Source organism: Carassius gibelio, chromosome A14, assembly GCF_023724105.1.
Source record: "Carassius gibelio isolate Cgi1373 ecotype wild population from Czech Republic chromosome A14, carGib1.2-hapl.c, whole genome shotgun sequence".
NCBI lineage: Eukaryota > Metazoa > Chordata > Actinopteri > Cypriniformes > Cyprinidae > Carassius > Carassius gibelio.
The window spans coordinates 5,925,172-5,947,222 of NC_068384.1; the positions used below are offsets into that span (position 1 = coordinate 5,925,172).

Genomic DNA, 22,051 nt, shown 5'->3' on the forward strand with positions numbered 1-22,051 from the left:
AACAGCTTATAACAACTTAAGGTTGGTGGCATGCCAGCACAGCTGATCCACACTGTCTCCATGCCCTCAGAAGTTGTTCTCCTTCACCTGATTCGTGAAATACAAGTTAAAAATGAGCAAGATCCCATCTTATAATGACAAATAACCACATCTAACCTAAAACATAGTAGTTACAGATACCATGCTATTACTTTCCAGACAGCATGGGCACATCTGCAAGATGTCTGTTAAAAGCAAAGCATCCGCTTCGTTCAAACGTTTGCAAGATATTAGCTTTGTATATATTTTTTTTAAATCATAAACATCTTAAAAACATCTATTTGACATCTGATAGGAAATGCCATTTCGATGTATTGCTTTTAGCAGACGTTTCTGTGATGCTATAATACAACCACTTACTATCAGATGTTAAACAGACGTTTAGAAGATGTCTTTAAGATGTTAACGATTTCTTAGAATGAAAAACTGATGCTTGCACACAGCAGATGCTTTCGAGATCTTTGACCGAGTTATATCTGTGGGTTAAATATGAATGAAATAAGAGTTTTAATGCTATTTGATTAGTTTTGAAGTTACAGAGGACATTGTTTGTTTAAAAAAAAAATTCAAGAACGAACTATAACTATTGCAATGTCGTTTAAATGTATAAATTTTCACCATGTATGAATCGCTTGTATAATTCAGTGTTTATTGCACATGATGAAGCAAAGCTCACCAGTCGGTCTTTCATCTCCTGTCATCCTTCTCTTCACACGTCCAGGATCTGTTTCTCACTGGCAGATCCAGTTTCTAATGCCCTCATGTATATTTCACTGCACTCTTTGTAATGATTTGCACTTGCTTTTAACTGCACAATGTTAAACTGAACTCAGTGTTCCTACTTAAGAGAATAGAGACCAACTAACAAGAGAAACCAACTTAAAAAATGTAAAGAAAGATTTGAGCATGTTGTCTTGAAGGTGCAGATTCTGTGTCTTATTAAAAAAAGATGAATGATGAGATACGGAGCTGACATGCACTGGTTTGAAAAATAGAAAAAAGGGACAGAAAACAGTCCTGTAAGTTTATTCAGTTGTTTAAAAGGTATGTTTACACTCAGTTTAAGCTTCAAATCACACTAATCACAAGTCAGATCAATCACCTCTCAGAGTTCTTATACAAAATCAAGATTTTACACTTCGATAAGGCTGGAAAGGAAGAAGTGGTGCATACAGTAAGGCCAAAACACAAAGGTGGTGGAAATCAAGGAGCAATTTAAACATTAAAAAAGAGTGTAAATGAGTCACATCAGTGTGGGTTATCACTTGTGATGACAGAGTGAAAACAAGAAGATATAATAAGATAATTCAGATTTTCGGACAACTACAATTATGTTAATAATATGTTACTGCAGTTGTTTGCCTGATAGCAAAGACGTCAGACCACCCAGCTAACAAAATTATAATTTAAGAACATTTAGCAAACATTCCCATTGAGTTATGAAAATTATATTTTTGAATGTCCTCTTAACCCTCTGGGACTATTCATTTTTCACTATCCTTTTTATTTTATGTTAAATTATACATAATATATTTTCAATAATATTTTTTGATGATTATTTTGAATTTTGAGGGGATTTTATTATACGCTGCAATATCTACACAATTTTTCCACTGTCATTTTTGACTGTGAAGGTACCAAATGTAACTTTTTTTTATTTTTCGACCCTTTAATATATCCAAATTAATTAAAGCATTTTTCGGGTGTGTATACATAGCTAATGTGTCTACTAAGTCACTAAGTGTCATCCCATTTTGATGAAGCAAAAAAATCAAGACATTTTTGGTCAGATCCAACCAAAGAAGCCCCAGAGGGTTAGCATTCAAAGTGTAAATATGTTTTAAATGTTTTGGTTATGCACACCATTTTATCATTTTGTAAACATTATGGGAATGTTAGTTTGAATGTTCTCTGAACGTTCCGAAACAAGTAGCAAAACAGGTTAACATCCAACTAAAACCAACAAAACGTTTCATGAACGATGTATGAATAACTTCTTTGTGCTAAAGTTTTGAGAACATTTTGAAAGAGACAACAATGAACGAATGTCCTATTAATGCTACTGAAAGAACAATTATTCATAACCTTGCCAGAACGTCAGCCAAAGTTTTAAGTATGTTCCCTGTGTTAGCTGAGCAATAAGATCAGGACAGCTGAGATGGCCAGAACCTTACAGTCTCATTAATATTCTCCGCATCGTACCATTAACATGATCCACATCGAGTCAAGAGGAGTCACAAGGCAAATATTCGCTTAGTTATGAAATTACATAGTATTACAATTTGCCGAGATGAAATTGCATTGGAACAGCTCAGAATTAGTGAGCAAATCTAATCAAGATGCAACTGTCACTCAAAGCCAAACTTTTCTACAGTGCATTCATGCAGTGCAAGGTTTTGGAAATGGCTGGAAGACATGGGTTGCGTAGCCCTCCATGATTCGATTGGTATTCATTTTCCTAACATCTATGATGTACGATTTTGATTCCCAAGAGGTGAGTGTGTCTTAAGAGGTAGACGGAACAGACCACAACAGTTCCTCTTTATGGAAAGAATCGCTTGAATGGCTTATAATTGCATCTCTTGATTAATTTTGATAGTCTAGGCCACACTTAGGACCTTTTTTCGTAACAGCAAATGTGCCATGATGTGCAGTGGAGTGATTCTGTCAGCATTGTTTTACTCGTATTACAGCTCGGATTCTGCTGCTAGTTGCACAGAAAGTAATTACACTCTCCATTATTAAAGTTTCCTGGCTTGCATTCTTATGGAAATGTGACTCCGATGTTGAATCTATGAATCCAAGATGGATCTAACAGTAACTACTGTGCAGAATGAATCTGAAGCATATGACTGATGTCTCTAACATCTAAACACCCCGTGTTTACTGGTAAAGACAGATACAGTACATTTACGCTGAAAGGAAATTTTTTTTTTTTTTAAAGCTGCAAATGATGAAATAATCTATCTATATTCGTTTAAAATATGAATGGTTGGTTTTAAATTTGGAACAAACAAATTCAGAAAGCATGGTTTTGTGCAAATAATGCAGCTGTCCTTGCCGAGCCACTTGTTGTTAACATTCGGCGTCTGTGCAACCGTTTGCTGCATTGAGGCTTTGTGCAGAGCTGAGGGCGCTTTGCAGGGCGTCTCTTGCATCTGTATGGCCGATCCCATTAGGCCCCGCCCACTTCTCTGGATCACCATCCTTCATTTCACTGATTGGAAAAGTACACGCAAAAATGTATAACAAAAATAAACAGATCATTCTATTTATTCATAAGTATAAAGTGTACATCTGGCAAAATAGGTAGCAATCTTACAGGAATAGTACACAGAAAACTGACACTTTCATGAAAATGCACTCTCCCTCAGGCCATCCAAAAAGAAAGTTTAAGCATCGCATCACTTGTTTACCAATGGATGCTTTGCAGTGAATGGGTGCCGTCAGAATGAGAGTCCAAACAGCTGATTAAAACATCACAATAATCCACACCACTCCAGTCCATCAGTTAACATCTTGTGAATCAAAAAGCTGTGTGTTTGGCCAGAAGTTAATTGACTGAAGTTAACTGAAGGACTGGAGTGGTGTGGATTACTAGTGGATTATTGTGATGTTTTTATCAGCTGTTTGGACTCTTATTCTGACGGCACCCATTCACTGCAGAGCATCCTCTAGTGAGAAAGTGATGTAACATTTCTCTAAATATGTTCCCCTAACTAAACAAACTCATCTACATCTTGGATTGCCTGGGGGTGAGGACATTTCTAAGCATGTTTTTGGGTGAACTGTTCCTTTAATGGATTTAGCTGACTGATGATGACCTTACCCTGAACAGCAGCCGTTGGTGACTGGTTCAGCGGACTCTTTCTCAGAGAGAGATCTGCAGACACCCTCTGTCTGAGCGGCTCCTTTGGACTCCATGCCAGAATCTGAGCTGGGTCGAACCACGGCTGGCTCTCGGCCCGAGTCTGAGCTGGTTCTCGACCCGCGCTCGCTGCCCGACAGAGAGCTGCTGCCCGGCCCTTCTGTGTCTTTGCCCGAGTCTGAACTGTGTCGGCCGTTCAGGCTGTTTGATGAGGAGACTTTACTCAGCTGTCCGTCATCTACAGAGCAACACATGAGAGATGCAGTATGCTTAGGGTATTTTCAGGTTGTTGTTTTTTTTTTTTATCCATTTTGCCCAGTCATAAATCTTTGACTTAGCGATAGAAAGTATCATGATAGTATTCATGGCTCGCAACTAAAACCTACAAGCTATCGTAAAATCCCTTCGATAAAGTATGCCACACTTCCTGTTTAAATAAAAAATAGTCAGCTAGTTGATTAAACAGAACTGCTATTGCTAGTCAACTAGTTGAATGTAGTAATTTTAATGCTAAGTCTTACATATAATGCATTATTTTGAAAAGTGGATATCTAGACTGGAAAATGTTCCTTTTACCTCTTCTCAGACTCAGCTACAGTGCTTCTTACTTTAAGACTAGTCGACTTATCAGTTATAACATTTTCCTTTAAATGACTGTGAAATTTGTAAATTGCATGGGTTCTTCTTGATGTTGAGCGTTTTTCTTCTTGCCTTCTGCGTCCGGATCACAGGCCTGTTTGCGTCTCCTCCTCAGAATTACTTCCAGTTCACTGTCCTTTTTAGCGTGAACTACTTCCTGGAAACCACGGCTGGGACTCTTTTTCACTGTCTCCTATAGATTCAGAGAGTTTCATGAACAAAGTTTCAGTGCTTAGTTTGCAATTTGGCATTTCTGAGCAATTTGTACAACCACTACTGGGCAGATTACATTCATCATTGAACTACTTTTTGTGAACAAACAGAAAATGGATATGTTTCTGTAATCAGCTGTTAATCAGGTGCCTACCAGAATGCCTTTCAGCTCTTCCATTGCACTTTCCTGGGGCTTTTCCTCCACCGCTGCTGATGCTGCTGCTGGCACTGGGCTCGGCTGCTGTGGATCAAGAACAACGTAATTATATGATCAAATAAATAAAATAAATTTCACAAATAACATTACATGATATATCAGTGTTGCTACTGTTAACTAAAACTATCTAAAAAAATGTTTAGTAATTGAAATAAAGAAATGTTGCCTTGTCAAGGAACTGAAATAAACAGAACCGAATGTTCAGTTCAGTTTCAGAGCTGCAATCATGCAGAAGTGTAAATTGGAAATTAGAATGACTTGAAATTGAATTAATTGCGAAGTATTGCTTTAATTTAACTTTTTAATAATGCTTAATTATATATGATTTCATACACACAGCTTATGAGGTACTCAGTGATAATAATTAATAAAAAGTGACAGTAAAGACATTTATAATGTTACAAAAGATTTCTATTTAAAAAAAAGTTCTGTTCTTTTGAACTTTTCTATTTATCAAAGAATCCTGAAAAAAATTTATCACCATTTCAGCAAAATAAAAAATATCAACATTTTCAACATTGATGTTATTATCATCATAATAACAAATGTTTCTTATTTCCAAAAACATAAACTTGCAAACTGAAATTAGAAATGTTGCCTTGTCAAGTAACTGAAATAAATGTTGTATTCAAGTTGTAGTAAAATAACAATTAAATGATAAATAAACACCAATTAAAAGCTAAATAGAAATATTAAAATAAAATCTAACATAAAAAACTAAAATATTATTGAATAATATATACTTCTGTAAGTAATACTAAAATAACACTGGTGATATAGATCTCCAAAACATCGCTAACATAAAAAAATTAAATGAATAAAAACAACAGCTTGTATATGACTAACAAACAGGGGGTGTTTTTAAGCTTATGTCCGAAAGACAAAAACAAAAGACAATCTGGAAATGCAGCATAATACGAAGCAGGCAATCTCTAACATCAGGACTATAGTTATTGATCAGAAGTTTTACAGCCCCTCTGAGCCTCAGGATCATCTTAGAGGATTTGCCCATCAATGACTTAAACGAGATGGATCCCTCTCAGCCTATCAACTGTCTCTATGCAAAATGCTTTAATGAGGCGACACTTGCTCAGTGAGGATGATCAAATGCTATGAACCATTTCTGCAGTCTTTGTATTGATCAAATGTGCTGAGTTGTTCAACACAGGATTTGCTTTGACTGTAGTGAAGCGGTCTGAGCAGTTTAACACTGGTGCACATAGATCTGGTGTGATTTTTGTTAATTTATGTAAATGATATGTGTGATTTGAACATGCCTTTGTGCCAAATCTCTGCACGATCAGGTCAGCAGATGATGGTACAGGGTAGAGAAAACAGAACAGAACATCAGTCAGTGCACACAATATACACAATATTTTCATGATGTTTATTTCTACAAAATTAATTACCTGTTATCATACACACTAATAATAATAAAGTCATAATGTAAAGACATTTATAATGTTACAAAATATATATATTTTTTTCAAATAAATTATGTTCTTTTGATCTTTCAAAGAATCCTGAAAAAATGTATATCATGGTGTGAACAAAAATATTAATCATGACGTTTTTTTTTTACAATCTTGATAATAATCAGAAAATTATCACATTGAAAGGATTTCTGAAGGATTATGTGACACTAAAGACTGGAGTAATGATGCTGAAAATTCTTTTACATACATGTATAGCTATTTGAAATGTATATAAAATATTAATATTCTTTAAATAATTTTTAAATGTAATTAAAAATATATATATTCATTATACATAAAAAAATGCGAAGAATATCTTTTAATTGCAATACGGTAAATTCCTCTTCCTGTCATTCCAATTCAGCATCCGGTGGGATGTGGCCAATTTAATTCAAACTCATAAAGAGAGTCAATTAGAATCTGAATTTTAATCCGGGTTCATAACCTCACCTTAGTGTCCTGACTCTTCACAGGCCTGAGAACCACGCCGTGTTTGATTCTCTCCATCATTTCATTGACAGCTTTGACTTTGACATCATCCACTGCTTCATTCACTGCACCGAGAGAGAACGTGTTTGTCCAGATAACAGTAATGGGGAAACAGAATAAAAACAGGCTGTAGGGACAGTCACCTGGGGCTTGCTCTAGTTTGGGGGTTCCTTTACCTCCCTTGGAGGACTTCCTCATGATGGCAATGAGAGAGCTGCCGTAAACAGAGAGAGGCAATTAGATTCAGCAACACTGTTCTTAATGATTGTATATGAGAGTTCGGCTTGAGCGTTACCTGAGGGGGTTGCAGCGGGAGGGAGGGGGTGGGGGAGGTGGAGGGGGCGGGGGTGGAGGAGGGGGAGGTGGATGAGGAGGAGGGGCCGGGGGCGGAGCAGTCCCGGGGGAGGGGCCTGATGCTGAAACACAGCTCCTCCTCTCCTCCTGCAGCTCTTTAACTGTGACAAACGACGAAAGGATGTGGGATGTTACTGTATGTGGGTCACTGCGGGCTCCGCATCAACGATCTGCCATTCAAATTTAAAGTCATCCTTATTTTACCTTTCTTTTCAAAAAGAGTGCTTCTCTTCTCTTCCTCCTGCAGTCGTCCCTCAGTCTCTTTCTTTTCTTCGTCTAATATCTCCAGTTGTCTTTGCAGCTGAACTAGCTGCTTACGCAAAGCACATTCGTCCAGTTCAGCCTCTAGAGCTTTTACCTACAAACAATTGGGACATATGTTGAGTTCAAGTCAGGAAAAAGCATATTTCTGGGTTCGGTGAGAAAACATCTTGGAAGCAATGGATGCATTTTCTGTATTTATAAATCTATCTACAGGTATCTATCTATCTATCTGAGTTGAATGTACCACAGTACTGTACAAATACAATATTACATGATTTAATTTACAACACCTTCATATATTTTATAAAAACACACTAGATGCATGTTATTTATTCATCATTTTGTAGATTACGAGTTAAAAAGTCTTGTTGAATTTTATGCAAATAGGGTAAGTCACCATCTTATGGAAGCCCATTTCCACCAGAAGAAGAGAGATATAAACTTGTGATTGCAAGTTATAAAGTCAGAATTGGGGGTATAAATAATGCAACTTTGAGTAATAAACTCCCTCACAAGTGCGAGTGTATATTTAGCAATGTATATTTTGACAAAATTCTCAAAATTGTGAATTCAGAGAAATAAAAAAATCAGAATTATGAGACGTAAAAATAATAGTTGTCAGATCACCTAACCTTTTTGATTTTTAATTCAACGGTGGAAACAAGCTTCCATATGATATTGCTCCAACCAAAATTTGCACACACCTGACTTTCCCTACTCGCAAATATGAACTTCTCAGGAGGACTTGAACGCACCAATATTCAAAAATAATTTAAATGCCCGTAAATGGTTTCATTTGAATGATTTTAGATTCTTTTAGATTGGATTGGTACAATGGAACTGGGGCCAAATGTAGAACGTCCTTGACTTTGGTACAGAATTAGTTCATATTTACAGGCTGACTTGTAAACATGGCTTTGCTAACATGGCCTATTGATTACGTGACGTCTGAAGTTAGGATCCATGCTCTTTGGATATGTATTTGTGGGTCAGACTGTATATTGACTTAAGACACGTCAGTCCTACTGATTCACAAACACTAAATCCCATCTGACACCAAAAGCAGTACTAGAACTAGTAATGCAGCAATGTTTTCTCTCCATAAACCGAATATGGTCTCATCTGATTCCTTGCTCAGCCAGTTTGCGGTATCATGTGTAATCGGTGTAATACATATTTGCTGCAACAGCTTACTGATGACAGTCCAATGCTGAATGAATCCCCAAATTATGACAGCTGTCAAGCATATATGTGTTGCAATACACTTCAATTCAATACTACTTTGTTACTATTTCCACTCCCAATGTGCAGATGGGAGTGGAAAGTTCAGCCTAACACAATCTATCACAACTATCACATTCATTTCAGGCACAAAATCATTTAAAAAATGCAATATTTGGGCATTGATGCCGCAAATACCATAAAACTGTCTATTGCAAACTTTAGTAAATCATTTTTCATTATGTATTTAAATACTCTCCTCCCATAAGTTGTGCTTTTGAAAGGGAAACTCAGACAAATGAAATGCATATGCAATAAAGTCAGCAGCAAAAAATACTGTCCATGCATCTCAGTGCTAATTTATCACTAAATCCTGCCAGTCGTTTTTTAATGCCAAAAAATAGTTTGTGCTGATGCAAGCTGTTAGTAAATCTGTCCCTACAATCTAATTCTAGTCATTTGAATGGGTGAAATTTAGCATTACATTATAATTTACAGCATGAAAACGTAGATTTGCTGAAGATTACATTTATTAAAGGTTATAACATTATTAGAACACTTTTAGGTAAGTCAGATGAATGCACAGCACTATTTAACAGCCTGATTAAACTGGATTGTTGTGTTGCTATTGAATAAGACAAAACCGTTTATTGAGCTCTAAAGAAATAACCAATGTTAGAGGATTTAAGTCTATGAAAAGCTCTAGCGGACAGTGTTAAGGGGTTTAGTCCATTTAATTCTGTTGTTTAATCCTATCATGCAATCCATGATTAGGCTTATTGTGCTCGTGCAAATATGGTAGAACTTTCACCGATTTATTTCTGAAGTTAGTTAATAAAACAGAAACCTGTACTCCAGGTTTGCACATTTGAAGGTTCACCTACTGTACCTTCTCTCGGTGCTGGATCCGCTCTTCTTCTAATGTTTTAGTCACACTGGCCACATCCTCCAAGGCTTTGACCAGCTGAATGCTGGGATCTCCCTGCTGCAGCAGAATCATGCTCTGTCTGTTTGCTTCTTTCTGCTTCACCATCATCTACAAGAGAAAATCAACATTAGCAAATGACTTCCAATCTCAGATGATTTTGCTTCTTCGGCTACTAGCATGCACTCAATCGTGGACGATTCATACTCATCAGTCAATAAATAAATTCATCTTGTCTTTTGGTTGGATTTTGAGGTCACCAGGTCACAGTTTGTCAGAGCTGGGACTGAAGTTGGTCTGTCAGCTGTGTATTGATGCAGTGAATACAGATGTGTTTTGTCCCGTACCTCGTGTGCATAGGTCTCTGCTTTCTGCCTGAGGCTCTGCTCCAAATCCAGCTGCTCCTTCAAGTTTTCATACTCATGAGTGGCCATCATAGACACTAAAGAGATAAACAATGACACTTCTGATGAAGCGATAGACCTGGTCAATGCCTACACATTTTATGGTATAATAATGAAAGAAAAAGTATAATAAAATAACGTGTTACAGGCATAGATTATTCTATGGACAGCATGTAAGGAATTTACTATTTAATATTAATGATTGTTTTATTCAGCAAAGAATAATTGGATCTAACTCTACACTTAACAATTATACAAAATAAAAGGTAATGCTTTATGCAAAAATAGACTACTGAAAATAAATAAATAAATACTTTTAAATATAAATAAATAATTTTATTTAGCAAGGATTCACTATATTAGTCAAAAGTGACAATAAAGATATTTTTAATGTTACAAGTTTCATATCTTACATAAATGCTGTTCTTTTGAACTTGATTATTCAAAGAATCCTGAAAACATTTTTATCATATTTTCCCAAAAACAGGAATAAATTACGTTTTAAAATATATAAAGAAAGAAATCGCTATTTTAAAGGAACAGCCATTTTAAATTAACTTACTGCATTTTGTATTAAATAAAGCCTTGGTGAGCATAAAAGACTTCTCTCCATCAAAAATAAATAAAATATTACCAACCCCAAACTTTTGAATGGTTCAAATATTTTAGATATTTTCGTTAAAAAGAGCCAGATCATAATAGAAATTGGTTGTATTGTCATGACATTCCTTGCATATAAAAGAAAAACTCTCAGCTCCAAGCCCTAAATAACAATTTGACTTCACACATTTTATAAATATATAAGCGCCTTTATATGTTCAGAATACGTTCAGCACAAGCCAGTGCAGCATTTGACCTGAGCAATGCCGTTTCCAATACTCCAGTCAGAGTAATAATGCAAATGAGGAAAGAGGGAGCTGGGAGGATGACAAAACAAAGTGCATCACCCCCAGCTGGAGAAGAGGGACTTCCTGTGGTGAATCTTTTACAGATAATTTGATCAGGGACTGTGACGTGCGGCCGGTAGTGAGTGGGCTGCTGGGGAACATTAATCTTCTTGGAAGGCACATGCACAGATGCACTGCAGGCCATCTCTGAGATGATGTCACGCTCATGCATCTGAATACAAGCGAGGAAATGAAGCGGCTCTCCGTACTCACCCCTGTTGAACCTCTTAATGGTCTTGCTTTGCTGCTCAATGGTTTTATAAAGCTCCTTCATCTCGGCCTGCTCTTTTTCAGTCTGTAAATTAACATGAGGCTCATGTTTGAGAAACTATCAGCTGAGAAAATCAAATATCCTTTTAGGATCAGATCAGAATTTGACTGAGCCTGATTGGAGTAAAAAGTTCAAAAGTTGCTTTGCTACTCACAAGTGCTGTCAATTCCTCAATCTGCCTCTGCTGACTTTGAAGCTGACAAGCCAGCTGCTTTTTCTCCTCCAGCAAAGAGCTCACGGTTTCTTGGAGATCTGTGGAAAACTCAGAAGTTGCAATGGAGGTACCCTTGATATAAATGATGACAGAATGCTTGGCCAAGGAAATTGTGCACAGACTTATTATTATTATTATTTTTTTCAAACTTGAGATCCACTATGATCTTTACCTTTAACCTGCTGCTTATACTGTGAAAAAGCATCAGAGCCAGGGTCGTGCGGGTCAGTCTCTTCTTCTAGAGAAATGCAGTCAGAGATACTGGGCAACAGCTCGTCCAGACACGGCCGTGACGACAGGCTCAAATACTTCATCTTCCTGTTCTCACAATTCAACTAAAAGTGGTCCAAACTCAATTATTAACACCATAAATAAGTGACATTTAAAGTTTGACCATTTTAAGAAGTTTTCCATTGTTTTAACAGTAGAAGACTGTAAACATAATACAATAATTGGTTAACATTAAATTCACTTACGGAGAAAAAAACAGACCCAGTGGGACATTACATTTGTTGATTTAATGGATTAGCCATCATTAACTAACAATGAGCAATACATTTGTTACATTAATCTCGTATTTATTAATCTTTGTTAATGGTAGTTAATAAAAATACAGCTGCTCATTGTTAGTCCATGTCCATTAAAAAATATTTAATAATGTTAATACATCAACACAGACTAAGATTAATAAATTCTTCATAAGTATTTTTCACTGTTAGTTTATGTTAACTAATGTAATTAACTAATGTAAAAGAATAATGCAACCTTATTGTGAAGTGTTTAAAGTGTTAGCAGGTTTTCTAATGAAACTGTAGTGTAGTATTGTTGGGTAAGCACCTTGGTAGCCAGAGCCTCTGCATTTTCCCGGCATGATTTCTCAATCTCAAGTTGGGTCTGTAGTACGTTCACCTCCTCAATCACCATTTGGGAAACTGTACAGAGAAATCAAATGCATTTATGAATAAATTCAAGCACATCAGGTCAAATTTACAGTGAAATCCATCATGCAGGAACTTAATCCAAACGATTAGATCGACTGTAAATCTAGATTCTATACACATTTTAGATTCACACATCATCAAAGCAGATCTATATGCATGGCAATAAAGGTGTGAGTACAGTCATATTTTCATCTATATTCCTTAAAATGAATATCAAGCTACCTCCAACACCATTTATGAGAGGGCTGTCAACACCAGAATAATGCAGTTTAATGTCTAAGATACATTTTAAAGGCAAAAACAGTGTTGCATGAGCCGTTTAACCAGCAATGAGGCATATATGAAAATCTATGACATGACTTCGTTCATTAACAGCAAGTACAACAAGCAACTGCAACTGTAAAAAGTGCATGTTTATTTAGATGTGGTTTTGTTCTCAGTGAAACATTATCAGAGTCAGTTACATGCTCACAATAGGGACCATTTCCCAACACTTTGGGGTACCATTGATGGACTGTTGCTACAAAGCACCGGCACGGTAACTCTATACACTACACTGGCCTCTCAAATAGAGGATCGGATGATACAGCAACGTCAGAGCAGCTCACATCAAACTAGTCATCGGTGCAGTGCACTACTTCTAAAACCCATACAAATAGCATCAAAAACACTAACTTTCAGCAGTTCTTTAAAGTGGTCAAATTTAAAATTAATGATTTTTTTAAATATTATATAGTACAATATATGTGCATGGGACAATATATTGGTAAATGCATCATTTGTGGCTGTGCTTTTCACAGGAAATGAACAAAAGAGGGAATGTATTATACATTATTCCATGAAAGCTGTTGAATTATGCAGGAACGCAGCGTCTCTCTGTATGCAGTCACAGCAAAGTACATCAATGGCCTGCCCTCGAGCCCTTTCCCAGAATAAATATCTCTCATTTTCTTTTCATGCTGTAACATACTGTACATTGTGAGAAAGGAAAGCAGGGCGTAGTGAACGCATGACCTCAATTTGAATCCTTAATTCACCCCTGATATCAAATCATATTAGTACAGGTTTGACAGTATACAGAATAAAGCAAACATGCAAAATTGATGCGCAAAACATGATCATGATAATCACTGATCAAACTGTCAAAACAGTGTACTGGGAAGCAAATATTATGAATACTATTACTATAGTACTATTTAAATTCTGCAGGTTTAAGCCCCTTTCCTGTTAAATATCTAGGATTGGCCAGCTCTTGCTTAAAGCTGAAAACCAAAAGAGAATTCAGTGATGCAAATGTCCATAAAAAAAAAAATGCACATCAGAAATCATTCAAAAATGCCCTCTTATATTTTTTTAGCTTATTGATCCATCACAGCCACTGACCCAATATAATATAAAGCCTGCTACTGTCTATAAGCATACTGTGCATCATGCAATCAAATGTATATAAAAGTCGTTGACTTTTCTTTATTAATATGAGGACATGAAGGTCCTCATAGGTGTGTTACAATATATTGTGCCACAATAAATACAAAAATGCAACAATAATATTTTTTGTGGAAATAGAAAACATGTTTGTCTATGTTCACCCAAAATAAAAGTTTAGACAGATTTGTTGTGGCATCAAATATAGTCAACACAGAAGGTCACACGCTTGGGATTTCTTTTTATTAATTTAATATGAATAGACTTAAAACACATTATTTAATAAACTTAAAAAAAACAACAACATTATTTTAATTATGTGTAACATAATTCTGTATTTTGAACTGAACAATTCTGAATATTTCTATTCAACACCACTGAAAAGTCCTGATTTATGATGTAATACCAAATTATTTTAATAAACAGTACCTTTTGATAGCTCTTTATCATATGTCTTAAAAGCAATAATAATAATCATAAAAAAACTATTTTGGCTTTGTTTGAAGTATTGCGAGATCACTATCTTGTATTGAACAGATACGTGACATCAGTGTATTGTTACACCCCAAAAACACTGCTGGAACTGCTTGAAATTTCATGTCAGCTGTCTAAATGCTGTAGAAATCCCTGGCATTTGACTACAATAAAAGCAAAGCAACCTCAATCTAAGCACATCTGCGTCCGTCCCTGATTCTGCATCTGCCAATGATTCAGGGTGTGCGAGTTTGCACGTGCCGCCCCTAAAAATAAAGCAGCACAATAACAGCCGTGTGTGGTTCCGTCTTTCACATGCAGACCAGTCCAAACTCATCTGCTGGACTCATCTGGCGTCTAATGATTGAGCGAGAGAGATCTGCTGCTGGGCTTTCTTCTCTGAGCAGATTCTAGGTCAGCAAGTCCAGCACACTTAATGCTCCACAACCAGCAAAATATGGCTCTGCGGAGTCGAAAAAGCCTAAAGAAATGCAGCAGCATCCTTTCCAGACTGATTCAAACAAGCATTTGTCTTCCACTTTAACACAACGTTAGGCTGGCATTAGTCTAAAGCGCTTCCGTCCCAATTTTGATCACAGCGATTAAACTCTTTTAATAAATCTCCACTGTTAAGGTTTAATCACCCAGCAATTTTGGTTTCAACTCCAGCACTAATTGTGCCTGTGCTTGCAACCCGTAATCTACTCCAAACCTAGGACGGATGTGTAGACTACATTAAAACGCAAACAGCATTCATGTTTATGCAAATATAAAAATTTTGCTGCTTTCACACACGTACCGTGAGATATCAAGCGTAAAGGTAAATAAGCTGAGTAATGGGGCTGATGGCTTAACACATGGTCTGTGTTTTAATTTGCATAAGTGCAGAGGGTATTCTTAATGAAGCTTGCTCAGGCGTCCCAAAGAGGAGGTGGGAGACAGCTGCTTTCCCAGACGCAGATCCTGTACCTCCCAGATACTCGACAGCAGTTCCCCTGCAGCAGCCAATCAGTAAACAGAACACAGACCAATCACACGCACCCAGCACAAGACTATTGTCCTGTATTACAGCAACTAGGCCAAACTACTGTGACATTTGCTGTGTCATGTTAGCCACAGCAAGAATTTGTGCTATTAAGTAAGGTCGAGGTTATAAAATAAATGCACTGCTATTTTATTGCTTTATTACAAAAAATTACCAGGTTGTTACAAAAAGTCACCATTACTCACAAGGCAATTGTGAAAATGTCATGCATTTTGCTTTTCGAGCCATTTATGTTGAATATATTTTCACTAAATCATTTTCATGCATTTCAGAAATGATATGAGAGTGCATTAGGGGTTTGGCATGAACTACAATAGAAGGTTGAAAAGCGGGTGCCTATTCATTTTCTACTCATAAATAATTCATAATTGGTGATTTTTAATAATTTAGTGATATAACAAGACAGTAATGAGAGCTGAATTGAGCCTGGTCTATGTTGCCTCCCTAGGGAATGTCTGACAATTCCAGGACAACAATAAAAAGGGCAGCAAGCATATCCAAAAAGCAGAAGCCTATAGTTGAAAATAAAACTGGATTCATCACAATATTCACTTTTGCATAGTAATATTGTGAACTAATATTCATAATATCCAACTAATTTACCAAACGGGTTTCCAGGTACAATAATATCCTGATATCCCCCTGAACATAAAACATATTAATATGAAGAAAATATCCACAATGCTTTTTGTTGTTGTTGTTGTTGTATTCTTTACATGTATAACTAGGCACTTAGAGTTAAATCTCCATTTAAAAACATTAACAATCTCCACAATGCCTCACATATTCACTACATAAACATGAGTACAAACATTCAGAATTGCATGTTTTTATGTGAAACCCTGTCAAATGTTTAAACTTGCAGAGAAGAATTTGCATTTTCTCACCTGAGAACAGTTTCCAGATTCTGTTCCTAAAGCTGGCCGCCACTAGAGTGTTGTCAGAGTGCTAACAAATTAGTTAGTAGCTGAGGCTGGGTTTCCTTACATGTCCCAAAATGCAACGGAAGCAGGTAAAGTCACCTTAACACTGATGCATCTCCACGGTTGGCTCGCAGTAGCCATGGAGACTTGAATAGCCGCTAACTCCTACAATAATGGAGCATTGAGAAGAGCCCCCAGGTATGTCATGATGATATGTGTGAGGGTGCAGGGATCGGAAGTGAGATAAGACAACGCCGAGCATCAAGTTAGTGGGAACAGCCAAGTGAGATCATCTTCTCCTGCTACTCTGAGTGAACAGGTGATGTATGGAGGTCATTGAGGTCAGGTTTGTTGGTCACCAGCATAATACTACATAATACATTAACTGATCAAACGTTTTCGAATTATGTGGTTAAAGTGTAAACCAAAGACAATGTAAGACTTTTAGGCTGGCTTGGTAGGTTTGCATTTTGTAGATGCAACTTCGTTTTCCACAAATGCATTGTCAGTACAGATCGGGCATCCACTGCATCTGCCATGTAGACTCTGGGCTTCCCACTTGTAATTTCGACTTTGTGGTGACATTAATGCAATCTTTCTGACTTGATTTGAATGCACCAAAAGAGCTTGCTATGGTTAAGTGGGAAGCTATGAAGAAATTGTCTTAATTTATGATTATAGACCGCACACATAAATATACTCTGTGTTGCACATTGCAATGTTTTTCTTACCATTTTGAATGACTAACATACCTGACGAATAGAAATAAGAAACAGCAAATGACTTCACATTCTTTTGCAACAGTACTGATCTTACCCCGTTTAATGTGTTTGAGTTGCCTCTCAGCCTCATCTCTCTCTGCAGTGAGTCTCTGGCACTAATGAAGAGAACAGGTGATGACATATTGAGAAAATGATATAGAAGTAATGACAAATTAAATAAGTGCATAAAATAAGTAAGAATAGCAAGATTTCTTTCAAGGAAATTAATACTTTTTTTCAGCATGGATGCATTAAATGGATCAATTGTGACAGTAAAGACATGATATTACACAAAAGTCTTATTTTAAATAAATGCTTTTCTTTAGAATGTTATATTCAGTAAAGAATATTGACTACAACTGTATCACAGCTTCCACAAAAAAAAAATAAAAAAAATAATTCAGCACAACCGTTTTCAACACTGATAGTAATAAGAAATGTTTCTTGAGCAGCAATCATGTGACACTGAAGACTGGAGTAAGGATGCTGAAAATTCAGCCTTGATCACAGGAATAAATTACAATTTACAATATATCTCAATAGAAAATTGTTATTTTAATAATATTTATATCAAATAAATGCATTAATTATATCAATAAATGCAGCTTTTGTAAGCATAATTGACCTGAAAAACATGAAGAAAAAATAGAAGAAGAAAAATCTGACCTCAAACATTTGAATGGAAGTGTACATATTTAAAAATAAAAAATAAATTATATTTCATAACAGTATTCATCCTGCAAATAAACATAGTGATGGCTGACTACTGAACCAGACTGTAGATGTGAGGGTATGTAGGCACATACTGTATGTTCTACTGTATGTTAATCTGTAATCATAGAACTTCTTCTTGCCTTTTATGAATACACTTGTCTTATTTCCAGCACTGAAATGAAATGATACTTTCACGTTTTCTCAGATGGTGACAGTGATGCAATCCTCTTGGGAACATCTCAGAAAAGGCCAGTTCTCTGAGGAACCAACAAAACTAATCATTCTTTCTCCTTTCTATAAATTGCAAACATATGCAAATGTGTTGCCCTGCCATTATAAAAAAAAAATATATATATATATAATAAAAAATTAAAATAAAAAAAAGATTGTGATCCAGTGATTCTTATGCCACGGTTATCCTTCCATTACTTTGTACATCAAAATGAATGCAGTTTTGTTTCTATAGTTTAATCTAATAATTTGAAATATTAATATGAATTAACACAACAGAAATTTTAATAATTGAGAGGTGTGACATACAACCAGACATAATGTGTGCCAAAGTAAAATAATAATAATAATTTAAGATCCTCATCTGTATGATCATCTTAAACTCTTACGAAGCATACAAAAGATGCTCAGACACTGTCACATGAAAAGGGTGTCAACCCTCGAATGAATAACTCACAGCCAAAGCCTGACCTCCGAGTTTCCCTTTCCTCACTCCTCTGAGATTAATTGATGCTCATAAATAGATTATGTTCTGATTATTAGATGTGAAGGCAGTAAAGATGTATTCTTTCATGCATGCATCCTCTCTCACCTCCTTGCTCTCCTCCCGAGCCTCTCCCTCTCCATCTCCACCGGCCTCCATCTCATTCACTGCACAAATCAACAGAAACACTCAAACAAATGCACGAAACATTTAAACAATCATCTCACGTGCTGCTTTCCTCAGTAAACCCGTTGCCGTTCAAAACATGTCATCTCTATTGTTGTAATGAAAATATCCAGTACCAAAGCCGGCAGACGGCGGAGTAGCATCCATCTCTCTCCTCAGTGGACCACCCCGCTGTCTACTATGGCGAGGTCTTGGCTCATGAATATTAAGAACTTTGAGTGACGTTTACCCAATCGACCTATTTGATTTGTGAACGGGCGGAGGCTCCTGAATATTAATTAAGGTCACTTGTACGAGAGGGAGTTCTCCGCGAGAGGGAGCCAAACTCTTTAAATAAACGACTTGTGTGTGTGGAAACAGATTGTAATATAATAAATCGAGTGCCTTGCTGCTAGTTTTACATGTCTGGTATGACATATTTATTTTAGAAAGAGCTATATAAGTGATCTCAGCTTCATTTTCTTTTCTTTATTTCTCCGGTGAGGAGATACATAACTCAGTCACAATCTTGAGAAATGTAATTGGAAATCGCCGCAAGACACTCCCATAAAGACATAATAGCGTCCCTTTACTTATAGATGTAGGCTATATTTTGCATTGACATTCAAATATGTTGTCGTGTCTTGTTCTTTAATTAAGAACACATAGCAAATAGATGTGTATATATATATATATATATATATATATATATATATATATATATATATATATATATATATATATATATCTGTGTGTGTGTGTGTGTGTGTGTGTGTGTGTGTGTGTATACAGTTTTATTTTGATTTGTCATCAAACTATTACATCACACAATGGCAATGACGTCAAATTACAACAGAATACAACAAACAGAACATAAAAAGCACAACTTTATTTCCATCAAACTTTAAACAACACAAGCTAGAGCAAAAAGAGAAATAATTAATAAGATTAGACCGAACAAACATCACATTTTATTCATTTAAATAGGCTATGGACTGGAGTATTAGGAATAGGAAAAAAAAGTAAAACTCCCAGAAGCATCTTTTCTCGAAAACCGTCTCAATAGTGCCCTCTACTGTCAACTCAATGAGGACTTTCCTTGGGTTACTCTCTTTGTCCCAATTGAAATCATATTGATCTTTAGAGAGAGAGAGAGAGAGAGAGAGAGAGATAATATATATTTAACATTATTATTCAGAGGAAAATTCTTTGTCCGTGTTCTTTCATCCATGTCAGCTAATCCCGAATCTATCATCGTTGCATCCATTTTCAGTTCTTCCAATTAAATGCAGTATACCTAGGGGCGGATCTACCGGGGTGCCATAGGGTGACAAATGCCACCCTAAAAGAAAGCCTTGCCACCCCAGTTGGCAACAACGAATTAAAGGTTATGGCCAATTTGAAAATTTACGAGCGCGAATCTTTCGTGATTCGTGATCCCGCTCCGAACTCCCAAACTGACTCAAATGATTCGCGATCCCGCTACGAACACCCAAACTGATTCTAAATGATTCGCGATCCCCAAACTGACTCAAATGATTCGCGAACCCGCTCCGAACTCCCGAACTGACTCAAATGATTCGCGATCCCCATAACTGACTCAAATGATTCGCGATCCCGCTACGAACTCCCGAACTGATTCAAATGATTCGCGATCCCCATAACTGATTCAAATGATTCGCGATCCCCAAACTGACTCAAATGATTCGCGATCCCGCTCCGAACTCCCGAACTGACTCAAATGATTCGCGAACCCGCTCCGAACTCTGACATATATTCAGATATAAATGTAATTAAAAAAAATAAGTTAATAATTTTCGATTTTCAAATATTGCACCTGTCAAACATAGTTAACCACTTTTAATAAGCGTGAGGATACGTAACAACTTCGTTTTGTGCCAGAACTTTCACACTTTCATTCATAAATTCACCCCGTTTGTGTTGAAAAGTGACAGGGATTGAATCGCGGAACTGGAACTTGCTGTATAAAGCAGAACGTCACTGAATTCAATGAATTCGGCCATTTTTTAATGAATAAATCAAAAGCATTTAATCAAATCTCGATATGGACTAGTGTCTGCAATATTAAAGGTGTTCAGTAGCTACCGTTGGTTCCTACACGCAGAGTAGGGCACCAACTCCCAGAGGGGGCACCATCCCAGTTGCTCAAAAAAAAAAAATATAAAACTTCCTCCATTCTCCTTACAAAAATAAACCATGGTTTTATCATAGTAAAACTGCTTAGTTTCCTTTTGCATGATTTCTAAATGCTTGAGACTATAAAATAAATTAGAGTCATAATAAAGTTATAGCCATAGGTAAATGTCGAGAGCTACAATTGTGATTTGTAAATAATACAATTTATTCATTTAGTTTTTTATTTTAATTAAAGTTCTTTTTTCACCCCTATAGTAGGTGTTTTTTTCATCATCATATTTGAGGAAGGGGGGCACAACAATACAATCCTGCTCAGGGCACACATTTAGCCAGCAGGGGCCCTGAAGGTGTTGTTATACACGTCTCTGGGAATGTGTGCTCTACTACACACACACACACACACACACACACTGAAGCACGCGTGGTGTTTTCAGCTCTTCACTATATTGATGCATGATGTAGGCTACACATGTGCACGCCAGCGCGCTATGAGAGGATTTCACCATTTAATTTGATAAAACTATCATCATTCATTCGTATCGTATACACAGACTGACAGAAACAGCAATGTCTTTACGACAACCTGTCAAAATAAAATTGTGGTATAACTTGAAGAAATTCAAACAGAAATATAGTACTATTGCACAGTAGAGTATGCTATACGTCAAGTAGGCCTATTAGCTAATAATAATAGTTAATTAAAAAACAAAGAAACTCTGGTTACAACTCACCAAAATAAAAGTTTGGTCTAACTCAAAGAAATTATGTAAGTAAAATATACTTAAAAAAAGATATACTAAAACATTTTTTTAAAGGAATATCACACAAGTTTTAATAGAAGTTTTAATTTAAGCTTGCCAAAACAATAACACCATATTTTTCAAAAACAATTTCTAAAAGTTCATTTGTATTTGTGCCTATAATGCTTATTTATTTATTATTATTGTCAGCTAATAAAACCTATACCAATTCACACTAATAACTAGTTGCTTATTAGCATGTCTATTATTAACATATTGGCTGTTTATTAGTGCTTATAAAGTACATATAATGCATGACATCCATAATCCTACCCAATACCCTAAACTTAACAACTATAAACTATTAATAAGCAGCAAATAAGCAGTTAATTGAGGCAAAAGTCATAGTTAATGGTTAGTTAATAGTGAGAATTGGACCCTAAAATAAAGT

The 22,051-nt window shown here is 36.2% G+C and overlaps 1 protein-coding gene across 1 annotated transcript; it reads right to left on the reverse strand.

Moving 5' to 3' along the window:
• Positions 1–1,049: 1,049 nt before the first annotated feature.
• LOC128027035 (shootin-1-like) lies at positions 1,050–18,975 on the reverse strand. Its single transcript, XM_052614355.1, has 18 exons — positions 18,841–18,975; positions 18,647–18,705; positions 17,165–17,225; positions 12,378–12,472; positions 11,713–11,875; positions 11,481–11,578; positions 11,269–11,350; positions 10,052–10,146; positions 9,669–9,815; positions 7,499–7,652; positions 7,236–7,395; positions 7,084–7,154; positions 6,902–7,005; positions 6,254–6,268; positions 4,914–5,000; positions 4,619–4,739; positions 3,869–4,145; positions 1,050–3,256 (listed from the first exon to the last, which is right to left on the reverse strand). Exons 1-18 carry the CDS (start codon positions 18,869–18,871, stop codon positions 3,115–3,117), a joined length of 1,962 nt encoding a protein of 653 aa, XP_052470315.1. The 5' UTR covers positions 18,872–18,975; the 3' UTR covers positions 1,050–3,114.
• Between the last annotated feature and the right edge of the window lie 3,076 nt (positions 18,976–22,051).

Bases quoted from the DNA above. Each gene is read 5' to 3' on its own strand.
- LOC128027035 (XM_052614355.1), bottom strand. From the start codon at position 18,871: ATGGATGCTACTCCGCCGTCTGCCGGCTTTG. The intron at 11,579-11,712 runs GTAAAGATCATA...AGTTTTCCACAG, and splicing joins GTATAAGCAGCAGGTTAAAG to ATCTCCAAGAAACCGTGAGC. The intron at 7,155-7,235 runs GTAACGCTCAAG...TGTTTACGGCAG, and splicing joins TCCCGCTGCAACCCCCTCAG to CTCTCTCATTGCCATCATGA.